The sequence below is a fragment of the Fusarium pseudograminearum genome, chromosome 1 (genome assembly GCF_000303195.2).
Source record: "Fusarium pseudograminearum CS3096 chromosome 1, whole genome shotgun sequence".
Taxonomy (NCBI): domain Eukaryota; kingdom Fungi; phylum Ascomycota; class Sordariomycetes; order Hypocreales; family Nectriaceae; genus Fusarium; species Fusarium pseudograminearum.
The window spans coordinates 4980918-4996639 of record NC_031951.1 but is presented as its reverse complement, the minus strand read 5'-3'; the positions used below and the strand labels follow the sequence as shown (position 1 = coordinate 4996639).

Sequence of the window (15722 nt, the reverse complement as noted above, 5' to 3'; positions counted from 1 at the left end):
GAGAGTTTGCAACAAGGACCGGTCAAGGCTCAAAGTCGTCATGGAGGCCTTGCCCGGTACACAACAACAGATGGATGCTTGATTGCGTTGCGTTGCTTGGGCCAGCCATTGACCGCCGCACCCCATAAGCAGCATCACAGTCATCAACTAACAAGCGCAGATACCAGTATACGGATATTCAAGCCTCTTTCGCAAGCCTTTCCATAACACCAGTAGACCGACCCAAGACAGGAAATAAAGAACCGTTTAATTTCCAAAAAGACTCTCTTGCCTCGCCACCCATTAGCGCCCGCATAAAACCACCAGTCACAACAGCCATGGATACCCGAAAGAAGCTTCAGAAGCCGCCTGTGGGTGCACAACCAGGCACAATCTCGCACAAAACGACAAGTCAAGATGCACAATCGGCCCCTGGCCAGTCATATCACAAGCATGCATTAAGTTATGAGCGCTTCATGCAAGGCACCAGCCTAGGATCCAGACTAATCCCAGCTATCAAGTGGAGCAGCCGATCAGGGAACAGGCACTGAGCCAACGAATGCTGTGGAACTGGCCTGCTTGAACAACACCAAGCCTTGAAAAGGAAAGTAAATAAAGGGGGAGAAGTGTCTCCCGCCTGTCCGCAGCACAGTGGCGTCAGGGGCGCTTACTAGTCAGGTCAGGTTTATTGTGTGGTGGCTGCTGGTACAGGTGCACTATAGTTGAGCCTACAATTGAAGGCCTCGAAGGTCTTTTGATGAACGAACTCATCTCGGCACTTGAGACCTCAAGGCAGTATCCGCTACAAATGACCGAAGACGTTCTGTGGTCTCCCGTTACCAGCTAACTGGGCGATGCTGGGTAAGACATTGCATCTGCAAGCGACAAAAACTACTCGCAAACGAAAACACAGTCATTCTCTACAATCTCATACTGTCGAATTCCCAGTTTCTACCCCTGGCTGAGCAACTAGTTGCAGGTGGCTACAAGAGATCGTCAACTCCCTCATACCAAGATGCATATCGCCAATTATTTAAAAGCTGAGTCGTTCCGACAGCATGTTCTTGCATTAGATCCGTCTGGTTACCGTGGGTCATAATTTTAACAATTGCCCACATTGCGCTGTTTAGTGCAATGCAGCTCTGTGCATGCCTACTTCGCTTCCATGCTGTTGTTACTCACTACATAGTATTAGCAGTTATATCGCTTGCCCACGTACAGCGCACACACACAGACAGCGGAGGAAAATCTTGATTAGCCCAAATTACAGGAACTAAAAATTAATAGACGACGTCAAGATGGAGCTTGCAATTTGGGCCGATGGCCTCGTCTTCGAGCCGTCTTCGCGGCATATTCCACCGATCCACCGGGGAAACCGGATGCTTATTTTGGTCTCAGATGTGATGAGGCTCCCTGATATTTTGAGACGAAGCTATTTCCATTGTTACCTTGCATGTAGGACGGCAAACCCATAAGGTTGTTTTAAAGTTTTTGCTTCTTTGGCGAGACTCTTTCATTCTATTGCCATTACGTCCGCGTTGGTATTTGAGTTAGTTCCGTCTGATAGCGGTCAGTTACAGATTAATTATCCCGTAATCTGACTGCTGACAAGCAAGCTAGCTCATTAACATCCATGGGTATCCCTATAGCATCTCATAACCAGACTGTCAAATCAAGGCAGTTCCCTGGAAAACCAAGATGTGGCCCTATAGCCCTGCCCTGCCATGCCATCTGACTTTAAATCAAGCACTTGATGTTTTCTTTCGCTTGTGGGGAAATGGCGAAATGCCTCGCAACGTAGATAACATTACTGTCATTAATGCCGAAGGTCTGAAACCGCCATTCATCTGCCAACCTAGCTATTTCTCGTCTTGGCCTTCCTAGCAGTTTCATCTGGCTGTCACCAGCCCCGTCTCCATTTGTATCCGTCTCTCTTCTCATCCCCGTCGATCGGTCGTGATCTGGTAGAACTCTGGTGCATACTCCAAGAGCCAGGTCTTCTCGATCTTGGTGACATCCCTGATGAATATCTTGCTACCAGTTTCCATCGCTTCATGGAAGATGACCCAGTCTGCCTTGCGGTTGAACATGAGTGAAGTCGGATGTACGTGAAGAACCATGTTACCCTCCACGTTGCGAAACGTCCCGTCTGGCTGCATCCTTGCCGCATGGGCAAAGTAGCCCGATGTAAGACAACGGCGGATCTGCTCTGCCTTTTTGGCGTTGTCTTCCGATGATATTTGACCGGCGAGAGTTTCATCCACATTAATACTGAATCGTTCAAGATACCGTTTTAGTTGTGCTCGAATGCTGATCGCTCGACTCATCGACTTGTAGTTGAGGTTGTTCTCGTGACAAAACTTTGCTTCTTTCCGGCCCTTGGTGACAAAGGCTTGGTAGGCGTTGAGCAGTGTCAGATGGTCGCCCTCCTCGACGGCAAACTTTCTGCGTGACGTTTCCATCTTCTTTCTTTCACCCTCGTGTGAGAACCACACACTGCCTCCGAGGCTTGTCATGGCAGCGATGGTCAACATCTCACTAAGGCATCCAAATGATGGTGCTGCCAGTAACGTTTTGGCCATCATCGGTTCAACAGCTAGCTCAGCCATCCTCGAACCCATCGGTCGAGTAAGCTTGGCATATTCGTCCAGAGCTCCAAGGGCGCATAGTAGCTCGAGGGCTTTTGCCATAAGTTCAGACGGTGGTGGGGAGAGAAAATCGAACCGCACAATATTGTCTATACCCAAAGCTTTGAGTTGGAGAACAACAGGTGCCAGATTCGACCGCTGTAGCTCAGGAATATTGGCATCTTGCAATGATTGGTAGCTTTGCTCGGTATATAACCGGAAACATTTTCCAGGTTTTGTTCGTCCAGCACGTCCAGCACGTTGAGATGCAGCTGCCTTGGAAACCGGTGTGGCAGTGAGTGACTCTATGCCTGTCCTTGGATCATATGCTCTCAATTTCACAAAGCCACTATCAATCACGAAAACGATTCCATCGATTGTGACTGACGCTTCTGCAATATTTGTTGAGAATACGACCTTTCGAGTGCCCTCAGATGGCTTGTCAAACACATACATCTGCTGTTCTGTCGACAAGCCGGCATATAGTGGCAATGGCATCAAAGGGCCGTACTTGGAACTAAGATCCATCATGCGCTCGCTGACTGCCTGTATTGCATTGTCAATCTCCTCTCTACCAGTCAAGAAGACTAGTATATCTCCTTCGCCTTCTTGGGTATGTATGTCGAAAACGACATCGATAGCCTTCTCGACATAGTTTTCTGCCGGTGACTCTAGATATAGTGTATCTATGGGATATGTTCTTCCCTCAAGACTTACGATGGCACTAATCTCATCTTTCTTCTCGTTGTCACCGTTCTTGCTGTTGGTTTGATCATCACTGCTCGATGTGAAAAAGTCCAAAAACTCTTTTGCTTGTAGGGTAGCACTACTGACGATGATACGCAACTCAGGTCGCTTCCGGCGAATTTTCTTTAGAAGACCCAGTAAGACATCGGTACTGATAGATCTCTCATGTGCCTCATCAACCATGATGACTGAGTAGCGCGTCAACAGCGGGTCAACAAGAGCCTCCCTGATGAGGAGACCGTCTGTGAGAAACTTTATCTTGGTTGAGGCCGAGGTCACATCCTCGAAGCGAATTGAGTATCCAACCTCTTTGCCTAGCTCACAGCCAACTTCTTCAGCAACGCGTACCGCTACTGTGGTTGCTGCAACACGGCGAGGCTGATGGATGTCAGTAACTTTGTGAATATGGATACAGCTTCAAGCGCTGACCTGAGTGACACCGATTATTTTCCCATCTGAACACCATCCTGCTTGGTCCAAGAACTGCGGGATCTGAGTTGTTTTTCCAGAGCCTGTTTGGCCTATGACGATGGTGACGGGGTGTTTTTCGATGACATATAGCAAGCTTTCGCGGTGTTTTGCGATAGGAAGCAAAGCTGCTGGTTTGTGTAGAGCTGGAATAAATGAAGCATCCAGGTCCAAGTCGGCCATTTTGACACAATCGGATTTGTGTGTACGACCCTGGAGACGACAAAGGTAGGATACTTCCAAACACGCGCATGTGTTTTTCGCTATAACTTCATGAAAGTCGCTCTGTTTACTTGCAATTGGTATTATGCAAAACTCCAAGGTTCTTAGTTAAGCTTCTCATTTGCATTGAAGTTACCCTAGAGCTGAGACGAGATGTGTCGCAAGTGTGGCAACCAATTAAAGCAGTGCATCGTATAAGGGTGCATTGTGGCGAGTGGGTCAACGTCATCAGCTTCGTGTAGGCTAATTGACCCCTCGCGCCTCAGTCGACATTAGTATCACGAGCAAGGCCAGGCTGAAGCGAAATCCCCCAATTTCCCTCGACATTGCCTATATTTCAGCCAAGCTCAATCAAATTTCGTCTATATAATCGTGAGATTTCGAGCTCCAATTCAAGCCGTACCAAAGAGAAGTGCGATCACGATGTCAGCCCCTGGAGAAACGGTATAGTACTCCCATCAAGAGCCGTCTTAGTACGACTGCGACCAGAGGACGAGCGCTAACATCCCCTTTCGATGAAGAACAAGGCCACCGCCGAGAGTGGCCCTGAGTCGCCTACTACTGCCCGACCTTTTGAACTAGACGATGACGATGTTCAGGAATCAGGTGTCCTAGGAGGTGACGAAGAAAACACCACGACTACTGCTGCTGCGACAAACACCTCCCAGTCCCAGACTCCTGCCCAGACCCAGGCTCAGGCTCAGGCACCGACTTCAACAAACGAGGCAGCGCCTCCCAAGCCTCCCCGACCTGTCTCTGAAACTCAGCAGAATGAGGCTATACTCAAGGAAGCTTTCCCCAGCGTAGAGATGAGTGTCATCAAGGCTGTGCTGAGAGCCAGTGGTGGTCGCGTTGAGCCTGCATTTAACGCTTTGCTGGGTTCGTTCTATGAAACCATACTCTCAAGATACAGCAGACTAACATGCGCATAGAGTTGACTGACCCCGATGCTGCTCAAAACGAACCTGCCGATGTCCCACCTCCTCAGCCCCCTAGGCCCCAGAACCGATCTCAGATGTCGCAAATGGAGGCAGATGAACTATATGCGCGCCAGCTCGCGGAACACTACGACAATGTCGGTGCCTACGAGAACCGAACTGCCAACCGTGGAGCCAACGACGGACGACAAAGACAGGCCCAACAAGGTCCGGAATGGGGCGACGATCGTGAGCACAGCTTCCTCGACGATGACCTCCCTGTCATTCGTGAAAACCTTCGAAAGGGGTTCTTTGAGACTCAGGAGAAGGTCAACGGGTGGATCACAAACCTGAAGAAGAAGATTGAAGAGAACTTCGATGAAAGCGAGGAGCAGACACAAAGTCAAGGACAGCCCTTCCGTCGTCCCGGAGAGTCTAGCCGTCGGAGCGGCGATTATGAACGATATGATGCGGACCCCCAAGTGCTCAGCGATGACTTTGCGGGAATGAAGTTCTCATCTGACGGAAGTGAGTATCACGAACACAATGCGCCAAAGCAATTATTGACGATTTTAGCTCCCATGAACCGGCCCATGGCCAACACTGGCACGTACAAGCCTCCACCCCCATCAACTTCACCCAAGCCCAGCAACGGCCGACGAGTTGGCTTCAAGGAGGAGACAGAAGAAATCAACATGTACGATTCATCACCACGAGTGCCACCCAAGGATGCGGCCCCTAGCGGTACGAGAGGAAGCAAGTGGCAACCTATGTCCGCCGTTGAGCCAAGCCCTATCGTAGAGAACGATCCATTCAGCTTGGGAGATAGTGAAGACGAGAGGGAGACACATCCGAAGCCCAAGGACGATAAGACTGACGATAGCGAGCGCCTGAAGAAGGCAACCGCTGAAGCCATGGCTGATAGCCTGGCCGAGTCAAAGGAGACAGGCGCAAAGAAGGATTAGATATAGCGTGGAATAACTACACAATCGTTATGAGGCCCCAGAGGAGGGTGGCAGGGTGTTGAGACATAACTGAGAACCAATAACAGGCACATTAAAGCGGTTGCTGCTACATCAGCTGTATCAATAACATGGGTGGTCAGACTGGGTATAACCCTGCGTCGTAGTTTTCAATAGGTAGCATAGTAAAGCCTTTCTTTCGATATTACATCACAGCAACTTGCTACCATGCAATGCGCATTATAGACTTGGGACGCGAGTGATGATCTGGCATGAATCGAGCTTGAAATATCTCATTACTCAGAAACCAAGAAAGAAGAGGCATACCCCGAGTCGTGCAAGTGATCACGACGGAACTGAACGGGGAAACAATGATGTAATTAGACAAGAACAGAACTAAGAAAGTCATATTGGAAGGGCTGAATGTGAGCAACAACTGCAGGGTTTAGTCTAAGAGATGGGCCCAGATTCTTCCGACCCCTTGTGCATGACGTTTCTCCTCGGTTTATCAATGGAAACACATCAGGTTATTGGATTTGGCGATGAGTTGAGCGGCGGTACGTGTGCGCGGAGAAACACCAAAGAGGCTCCGTTGCGATGCATCCACAATCTATAGCTAAATGGAGATACAGTAGTATTGCATCCCCGGAGTTGCAAGCCGGACCTGTCGCTCAAGCACGGGGTCGGATACGGGATGGTTATTGGATGCGCAAATCGTGCAACCATCGGGTGAGATTAGCGGATGCTTGTCCCTGGACCTTGCGAATGCTAATAGCGTATCATTTTAGTAGTGCTAAGTGTATGAGGTTCTGTTAAGGAGCTAGCTAGATTGATAGAGACGCCAACTCGAGCCTCTTAACTGCCCCGCCGTTGTTCGCGACGTCGTGGGACCATGGAGGTCACAGTGAGAGAGAGCAATGATCAAGGCGTCTAGAGAAAGAGGAGAAAGATGAGGGGAAAAGGGGGACAACTCAAGAGTACGAGGCCATTTATTGCTTGATTTTATATGTCGTTTGCTGTGATCCAAGTGTATTATTCACGAGCTTGACCTGTCATTGGCTGTCCCCGCTTCTTTTTGACTACCATTCGCAGTTGACCGTCTCGTTAGATGGGAAAGAGCCACTGAGCTGAGTTTGAGAGCGTCAAAGTGGACGTCCACCGTACTTGCCTTTACCTAACGTTGCCTGCTAAAAGGCCCCTAGTAAAGTACCTACTACTATCCAGAGGGGCACCTTAGGTTTTTGACTTCCTGTCATGACCTCTTGTCATAATTAAGAAAAAGCCCGAGCACTTTTGTTTCATTTTGTCTTCTTTTTTGGACTCTCAAGTATCTAATAAGGTACATGGTTTACTGCAGCGAAATTCTGTTTGTCAGAAAACGAGATCGTTGCTGTTGCCGTTTTCGACAACGCCTCCAGATCCACGTCACGTCAACTCGACTCAACACAATCTTAGCCAGCCTCATCTCTTCTCAATTCAAGTAACTCAAACTCGGCCAATTTCGCCTCAACTCGACGACGACGGTCTTTACAGGCCTGGACTCTTTACTCGGCCTATTTCGGCCAAGGGGAGACTGCTTCGTACTTATTCTCATATTGTCGGTCTGTGCTTTATATTGCTTGACTCTTAGAAGCAAGTGCCTCGGCTTTTTTTTGGTGAGTGATGATCTTCAATATCCAATCGAATCAAGCCAATTCCTTTCCTGGCTCTCATAAATCTACACTGGACCCTTGCCCGAATATACCTGCATGCAGTTGGATGTCATACGTCAAGTCAAGAACATATTATTGGAAAGCTTTCTTCCTTCCCTGGCTATTCAAACCTCACGCCCTTGACCCGGACTGGAGTCAAGAGCATAGACGTTGGTTACGATACCCCCCCACGTGCCCTCCAGGAGTCGATCTCGCAGGTCGTCCGTTGAAGGGACCGGGCTGTCGGTGACGGGTCAAGCGAGACCCTGAGAAACCGGGCGTTTATCGTCTGACTCTTTATATCACGAGCTTGTGTCGGAGAAGAAAAGTCAAGCGGAGTAACTTGGAAGAAAGTGGTTGTGGTTTCTGTGAAGATGAGGATACAGGCATCCACAAGGTCTCAATTCACACTTGACCACTACTCCACCTTCCTTCGATCAAACCTGGCTCTTCGACTCGGACTCAGCTACTTTCGCTTTGACTTGACCTCCGTGTTTACTCATCTCTATGGAGCTCTTCTGAGACCCTTTCCTTGCTTTACTTTCCTTCGCCTTTCCCTGGTCATGTCTCCGCTGCTGGACCCTATAACGCTATCTACTTACCTATCCTCTCCCCCAACACTGTTGCACACACGTACAAAAGACACACAAAGATACCACGCAGACACTGTAACTGACACTGAGACTCGCATATTTTCAGCCACACATACTTGCTCATCTCCCCTCCAAACAGGGAACCGGCAGTAACCACCTTTCCTACTTACTCGTTCCTTGCCTGCCCTTCTTTAAGTCGCTAATAGCCCTTGAGGGCGCCCACGCCGCAAGATGTAAGTTATAAACGCCCTTGACCTGTCCTATGCTCGGAGTTTGCTTAGCCCACAGTGGTTCAGCAACTCTTCGAGAATCCACTCTTAGTTGGAAACTCGTCACAGAATAATGGCTACTTCACCGTCATAGCATACACCCCGAGTGCACAACTTACTCACGCTCTCTTCTAGGAAGTTTGGCAAGCAGATCCAGAAACGCCAGCTCGAGGTGCCCGAATATGCCGCCAGCTTTGTTAACTACAAGGCCTTGAAAAAGGTATGCCCATGTCATTTCCGCCCCGGCGACCTTTCCCTTCCCGCCACCGAGAAACCCCCGTCTTCCGCCTACCGTCTCCGCTATCATCTCCCATAGCGCCCGGTCCACTACATCCCTTCCTATTCTTGTTCGGTCTGAATTGCATTGTTCAGCCCAGTTTGTCAAAATTGTTTTGCCTTATCCTTGCCCTACTTGCCGTTCTAGGCTCGACTTCCCCGACTCTCTGCCCTGATTTAGTCACTGGTGCCGATCTTACCACGGCATGGAGCACCACGTTGTGTGTAACAGTGGCTTATGAGAAGCAATTCCTTGTTTATCCATTCTTCCTATTGTTTTCAAGCACGTTTCTTCGATCGCTGCCTACATCTGATGTGGCAATTACTTGGTTCAACTTCCACTGACACACTGATGTGTAGCTCATCAAGAAGCTGTCTGCGACCCCTACCCTAACATCACAAAATGATGTTCTCCGCTCAGCCACCCCCGTGGACTCCCAGGCCGCTCTTCAAGCCAACAAGGCGACCTTCTTCTTCCAACTGGTAAGTCTGTTTGTTGTTACTCTTCCGCCATGAACATCCCGGTATGGCTGCTAAACGATAAACAGGAACGAGAACTCGACAAGGTCAACGCATTTTACATGCAGAAAGAGGCCGAGGTTCGTAACACATCCGCTTCAAAACCCTCCCGCCATCGATATCACTATCTTACATGCGGCAGCTCAAAATTCGCCTCAAGACACTCCTAGACAAGAAGAAGGTGTTACAGTCCCGTCAAGGCATCTCTAGGCGGTCTGCCAAATTCACCACCCTCGAGGAAGGCTTCCAACAGTTCGCTACAGACTTGAACAAGCTACAGCAGTTTGTTGAGATTAATGGTACCGCTTTTTCTAAGATCCTGAAGAAGTGGGACAAGACCTCGAAATCCAAGACCAAGGAACTATACCTATCAAGGGCTGTCGAGGTTCAACCTTTCTTCAATGCAACAGTCATAAGCGAACTGTCTGATCAAGCCACTACGAGTTTACAAGAACTCGGCGCTTGGTCAGACGGTATCCAGGTCAATTTCCAGTCTGGGCATGTCGTAACATCACAGCACTTCGTTGGTACTGATGAGGGAGACGCCGATACATTGCTTCTCGACACGGTCATCACAGGAAATCTTGAATCACTGAAGGACCTTCTTCTACGCATGCGCTCTGCTAACGAGGCTGGAGATGGCGATAGCTCGTTGATGGAGAGGATCACACGTACTTTTTTGGCAGCTATATCCGAAGCCCCGCAAGAGTCTCTTCGAGTTCTTCTCGATACAGGTCTCGTTGATCTCCACTCTTACGATGACATCAACGAAAGGAACTGCTTGCACCAAGCCGCTATCTATGGGAAGCAATATGTTTTGGAATGGGGTCTGTCTGTCAATGTCGTTGTGGATAGGACAGATGTCTACGGCCGAGTTCCTCTGCATTACGCTAGCCTCCACGGGAGATTGGAAATGCTAAAGGTCCTTCTTGACGGCAAGTTAGAAGACGATATTGTACCTTGAACTCCTTGGACTAATAACAGTTTAGCAAACCAACGGACGATCGATCTCACAGACCACGACAACTTCACCCCCCTGATCCATTCTATTATCCACTGCCACCTCAACTGTATCGAACTTCTCCTTGCCAGATCCGCACGCATTGACCCGGTTTCTGACGCTGATCACGTACCACTCAACCTTGCTTGCGAACATGGTTCTGTTGCTGTTGTCGAAATGCTCTTGAAGCATGGGGCTAATATCTTGCCCGATGCCGAAGGCCTATATCCTCAACATCTTGTAGCAAGAGCTGGCCAAACATCAGAGCTCCTTCTTCTTCTCAAAGAATTTGGCGCTGATTTGGACCAAATCGACAAGTTGTATGGATGGACACCTTTGGTCCATTCTGCAAGCGAAGGCAACGTCGACTGTCTTCAAGCACTTCTCAAGGTTGGAGTTGACGCCAGTATTGTGGATGAGAAGGATCTTCCTGCGATGTACTATGCTGCTTGGGAGGGACATCTTGCGTGCATGAAACTGCTAACCCCTTTCAACACACGACCACGAGCAAGCCCCTTTATGGTGCAGCCTGCCTTGGGTCCCATGGACTCAAGTACTGCACCACTACCCATGTCACTTGACCCCGATGCGATCCCCGAACTCGAGCTTCCTCCCCCGATCATACCATTGCGAAGATATGGCCACAACTTCCTAGATACTAAGACGGTTGTCCAAATCTCGTTTGGGGATGTGGACGAGCAACCTCTTGTTTTTTTCCAGGACGGAAAATACCCCGCCGCTCGCCTCACCATTTCTTCCAAAGTTTCAGATCTTATACCTAAGAACATCATCTTGCCCTTCCAAGAAGACACCCGCATCGTTTCTTTCCAGGTCGACAACTTGGAAACTTTCAGCCTAGACATTGACGTGTTTCCTACCTATGGCGCAAAGGTTATTGCCAAGACAGTTGCCCTATCGAGTATTTTCAAGGGACTGCAGGGCACTTCTGTGTGCTGCCTACCTCTGTTCGACCCCCGTCTTCGTGCCATTGGCCAAATCAGCTTCACGGTGCAGGTTATCAAGCCTTTCCAGGGCAAGCCTTTGGAGATTACCGACTTCGAGACATATTGGAAAGCAACGAGCCAATTCAACCAACCGACGAGCGCCATTGTTACAGGCTCGAGCCTTTCTGGCGATTATGTGCGACTGTTTGTTCAATACACGAGTGATGGCGTCCCCGTACTCTGGCCTCGATGGACTATACCATGTGCCGGTCTTGATATTCCTGTTTGTCGATTGACACTGGAACAATTCGGATCTATGACTATCAGGAGCAACAGTCGGGCAGATTTGCCTAGTTTGATAAACAAATCGTCCGAGAGCATTGCTGAGGTATACCACATCCTGGCCACCGCCGGCGTGACGCTTCAAGAAGCTCTTGCACTTCTCAACCCTGGCATGCACGTCAACCTTCAAGTGCTGTATCCTACATCGGAAGAAGAAAAGGCATTCTCTCTTGGACCTGCTTTGGATGTCAACGTTTTTGTTGATTCAATCCTCAATATTGTGTTTGAACATGCCCGAACACAACGTGCGCAGTCTCCTGACGTTGTGCGGTCGGTCGTCTTCAGCAGCTACAGCCCTCGACTGTGCACAGCGTTGAATTGGAAACAGCCAAACTTCCCTGTCTTCTTGTGCAACGACCTGGGACGAGAGGAAACCTCGGGAGGTAACGACATGGCATTGAGCAGCGGAAGGCGCAGCGCTTCAATCAAGGAGGTCGTACGAATTGCTCAGAGCAACAACTTTATGGGATTAATATGCTACTCCCCACTATTGGTATGTTCAAAACTCTCTGACATTGATAATCATTTTGCGAGCCAAGACTGACCAACAACAGGACATGGTGCCGGCCCTTGTGGATGCTATCAAGTCTCATGGACTTGCATTAGTGACAGACAAATCGTCTGACTCACCCAACGCAAGCCCTATGACAGACCCCTTTCCAAGGCCACCTAAGGGTGTCGACGGAGTCTTGAAGAGCCACGGCATTCTGCGTTTCAACGATTCGATAGACATGTAGATGAGTTTATAATGAGACATGCCCGTGTAACGACTGCAATGGCCTGGTTTGGACATAGAAAAGAGGAGAGAGGGCAAAGGAAACCATAAAAATGATAGAACTACTCCAGTAACTGTGTATGCATTTTAAAGCGAGTATGATAAGGAGAGAATCTTTAAGCGCCCTTGTAATCATACTTGAGTGACGCCAGCTCCTTTTCGGGGTCGACACTGCTCATGACCATCTTTGAAATCAAAATAATCGCATAAACCACCAAGGGCAAGTACCCCATTCCGGGCCACACGGCTTCGCTTTTTGTTCTGCCTATTGCCCAGGCCATCAAAATCAAAACGAGACCCAGGCCTAGATTCAGGAAAGGCAGATAAGTTTCAAGTGGCGAGCGCGTTTCAACGTAACTGAACGAGCTTCTGCGCTGTCGTGGTCGCCCACGAGGAGCATAAGGCACATCGTCTACCTCGTCCTCATCGTCGTCGTCAAAGACACCTGAAGAGTCTCTGGTTGACAGCGATGGTGGGCGTGTGGGTCGCGGAGTTTTAGGTCGGGCCCAGTTATCGAGGAAAGGAATTCCTGACGATGCTGGCGGTTGGTGGTGTAGCAAGTATGCCGTTGAGAATAAAGATGTCAGGCTGAGGAGAGCCAGCATTGCTGTAGGGGGGTTTATGAGAGCTGGAAGGTAGGGTATAGTGGCGAGTAGGGGAATGGCCAGGAGGAAGCGACGGAACTGCACATCACGGGCAGCATTCTCAGCGGCCAGTTGGTTGATGTATTGTTCTTGCTCTGAAAATCATATTAGTTTTGATAGAAGTAAGCTAGGTTCGCGACACTTTACCTTGCTCATCCAGAACTTCTGGCTGTGAGTCTGTAGAGTCCTCCTCTGGATACTGAAACGTACGCCTCAAACGGGCAGTTGTACCACGTTGATTCGGCATCACGGCGAATATGGAATGAGAAGTATCTTATATCGTACAAGGATACAAGTGATAGAAAAAGGACACGACTGATCTTGAAGACACTATCTATACCTAGTGTAAGACGTCGTTGTCACGAGGACACAATGTCCACGGGTTCGAAGTGAGGCTCAGTGTCATGACGCCACAAGACATAAAGGGCCGTTGCCCCACCTTCTTTTTTGAGAATGTCGAGTCGGCGACCGGCAGCAAAATTTGGCCGATGCTAATCTGATCGAATTGAGGCTCAGCTGATCGACCACCATTGGAATTGATTGATTCGATCACGAGAAATCTACAGCGAAATCAACATGTCGCAACAACTAGCGCTTCCTCGGCTTGTCCAAAGGAGGCTTGCGGCTGTCCTAAAAACTAGGACCGTCACATTGAGGCCTGCTCAAAGACGATGGTTAACTCCCGCGCCCAAGCCTGGTGATGGGCCTATGATGTCGAGGAGGGCGGACAGAGAGCTTCCAGGTATGAGCAATTGGCGTGTAAATAAGTCAAGAATTTATGCTGATTTTCTCTAGATATTTCTGATGTAACATTCCGCTGGCGCCGCACGTTCCCTATCTTCCTCCTCATCGTGGCTGCTTCATCTGTCGCCATCTTCAACTACCAAAAGATGTCATCGCCCGTCGTATCGTCGACTCTCTACGCCCTACGAACCAATTCCGAGGCCCGCGCTCTTCTTGGAGACGAGATTTACTTCCGACATCAGATCCCTTGGATCCATGGCGAGATGAACCAGTTGCACGGCCGCATCGACATCTGGTTCTCTGTGCGCGGCACAAAGGGCGAGGGCGTTATGCGCTTTGCCAGCAACCGACCTACCAGCAAGGGATTCTTCTCGACTACAGAATGGAGTCTCACTATGGAGGATGGTACGAGGTTGGATCTTCTCGACAGCGGCGATCCTTTCAGGGCGCTCGTCGGTGGTGGGGGAGACGACTTGCCTCCAGTGGAGGAAGATGCTCCTACGAGAGGATTCCGAAAGCAAGTCGAATACAAGTGAGCATAGTGGGACACCCATGACAAACATGGGAGGAAGGCATTATTGTAAAAATGAATTTGATAACCCTGGGTACTCCGGTTGTAGTCGAATCTGTACAGTAGTAGATGGTGTGTGTGTATAATACAAAAAGCCCGCTTATAAATCTCTCCCCTTTTGTCATACGTAGTACAAAACGTCTCATACATTCCATGGTACAGTCATTAGCCTCTTAGCTGTGCCTCTTCTCTCTTGCTCTTCAGTTGGAGATGCTTCTCCCGCGCCGCCTGGAGGTTCGCCTCGTGATCAGGGTGTCGCTCTATCAGGGTCTTGAGAGCAGCCTCACGATGAGGCTGGGGAGGGGCCTTTCGCTTCTTGGAGTCCTGGAGACGGACGACACGGCCCTTGGGGCCGGCAATAGGTCCACCAACCAATACAATTCCCAATTCGTTATCCACCATCATGACCTTGAGGTTCTGTACCGTCACGAACTCGTTACCCATGCGACCAGGCATCTTCTTGCCGGGCATGACTCGACTGCCGCTACCCTGCGAGGGACCTGTTGTACCGATTGTTCGGTGGTTCTTGGAGTTACCGTGGGAAGCTTCCTGACCGGAGAAGCCGTGGCGCTTCATACCACCGGCGAAACCCATACCCCGCGATCGGCCCTTGACATCGACATACTGGCCCTTCTTGAACCAATCGGGCAGAATTTGAACGCCGACGGGCAGCAGACCATCCTTGTCTCGGACCTTGAACTCGGCGAGCTCAGCCTTGGGTGCAATGCCCTTGGCCTCGTAGTAACCTAGCAATGGGCTGGTAACGTTTCGACCGTCACGCGCACCCTGGCCAATCTGCACAGCCCAGTAGCCGTTCTTCTCTCGAGTCTTGTTGGCGACGACCTGGACCTGATCGAGCTGCAAAACAGTGCAAGGTACACGAATCTTTCCAACAAACATGCTCGTCATGCCCTTCTTAACAGCGAGAACTCCAGATCGTAGAGGCGTAGTGTTCTCCCTTCGCTTCAGAGCAGCAGCGGGGCCGGAGGTGAGAGCAGGAAGACCGGAAGAAGGCTGATTGAATCGCTTGTGCTTGTTACGAGGAGGAGCCGTGGTCCATCCGTACTTTACACCACGGGTGGCTGTGAGCGGGAGGAGGAGAGGGCGGGCGGCAACGGCGCATGGCCGGGGGAGGGCCAGACGGATTGGCAGTCGGGGAGGCATTTTGTTTGCTGGCGGCGAGGTCGACGAGTGTCGAGAAGGGGAATTAATGCCGCCGTGGGTTAAGGAATTAAGGTGGCCGATCGGATGGCGTTGGATCGGTTGATAGTAGTGAAAGATTTTGGGCCGAGTTGAGATACTGGAGAGCTTTTGCAAGGCCCGGAGAATTCCCGGCTAGCACGATTAAGCACTATAATGCAGTGAATGAGAACAACAACTCGGAGGAAGTTATAGTGATTTAATAAAATTTAATCGTATAGATTCTTCTTAA

At 49.7% G+C, this 15722-nt stretch overlaps 6 protein-coding genes across 6 annotated transcripts, besides 1 other annotated feature; 3 read left to right on the top strand and 3 right to left on the bottom strand.

The window, feature by feature from the left end:
* Positions 1 to 1916: 1916 nt before the first annotated feature.
* FPSE_00789 (uncharacterized protein) lies at positions 1917 to 4004 on the bottom strand (the record flags this gene model as incomplete). The annotated part of the gene is made up of 2 exons (XM_009253909.1): positions 1917 to 3731; positions 3783 to 4004. 2 exons carry the CDS (start codon positions 4002 to 4004, stop codon positions 1917 to 1919), a joined length of 2037 nt encoding a protein of 678 aa, XP_009252184.1.
* A 554-nt stretch (positions 4005 to 4558) lies between these two features.
* FPSE_00790 (uncharacterized protein) lies at positions 4559 to 5925 on the top strand (the record flags this gene model as incomplete). The annotated part of the gene is made up of 3 exons (XM_009253910.1): positions 4559 to 4922; positions 4976 to 5488; positions 5537 to 5925. 3 exons carry the CDS (start codon positions 4559 to 4561, stop codon positions 5923 to 5925), a joined length of 1266 nt encoding a protein of 421 aa, XP_009252185.1.
* A 1427-nt stretch (positions 5926 to 7352) lies between these two features.
* Positions 7353 to 7438: a microsatellite.
* Positions 7439 to 8548: 1110 nt separating this feature from the next.
* Positions 8549 to 12293, top strand: FPSE_00791 (uncharacterized protein; the record flags this gene model as incomplete). Its single annotated transcript, XM_009253911.1, has 7 exons — positions 8549 to 8562; positions 8611 to 8695; positions 9112 to 9234; positions 9300 to 9350; positions 9413 to 10209; positions 10255 to 12049; positions 12111 to 12293. The coding sequence occupies 7 exons, from the start codon at positions 8549 to 8551 to the stop codon at positions 12291 to 12293; spliced, it is 3048 nt and encodes a 1015-aa protein (XP_009252186.1).
* Positions 12294 to 12447: 154 nt separating this feature from the next.
* On the bottom strand, positions 12448 to 13222 carry FPSE_00792 (uncharacterized protein; the record flags this gene model as incomplete). Its single annotated transcript, XM_009253912.1, has 2 exons — positions 12448 to 13070; positions 13123 to 13222. The coding sequence occupies 2 exons, from the start codon at positions 13220 to 13222 to the stop codon at positions 12448 to 12450; spliced, it is 723 nt and encodes a 240-aa protein (XP_009252187.1).
* Positions 13223 to 13551: 329 nt separating this feature from the next.
* FPSE_00793 (uncharacterized protein) lies at positions 13552 to 14255 on the top strand (the record flags this gene model as incomplete). Its single annotated transcript, XM_009253913.1, has 2 exons — positions 13552 to 13717; positions 13771 to 14255. The coding sequence occupies 2 exons, from the start codon at positions 13552 to 13554 to the stop codon at positions 14253 to 14255; spliced, it is 651 nt and encodes a 216-aa protein (XP_009252188.1).
* Positions 14256 to 14455: 200 nt separating this feature from the next.
* FPSE_00794 (uncharacterized protein) lies at positions 14456 to 15454 on the bottom strand (the record flags this gene model as incomplete). The annotated part of the gene is made up of 1 exon (XM_009253914.1): positions 14456 to 15454. One exon carries the CDS (start codon positions 15452 to 15454, stop codon positions 14456 to 14458), a length of 999 nt encoding a protein of 332 aa, XP_009252189.1.
* Positions 15455 to 15722: the final 268 nt, after the last annotated feature.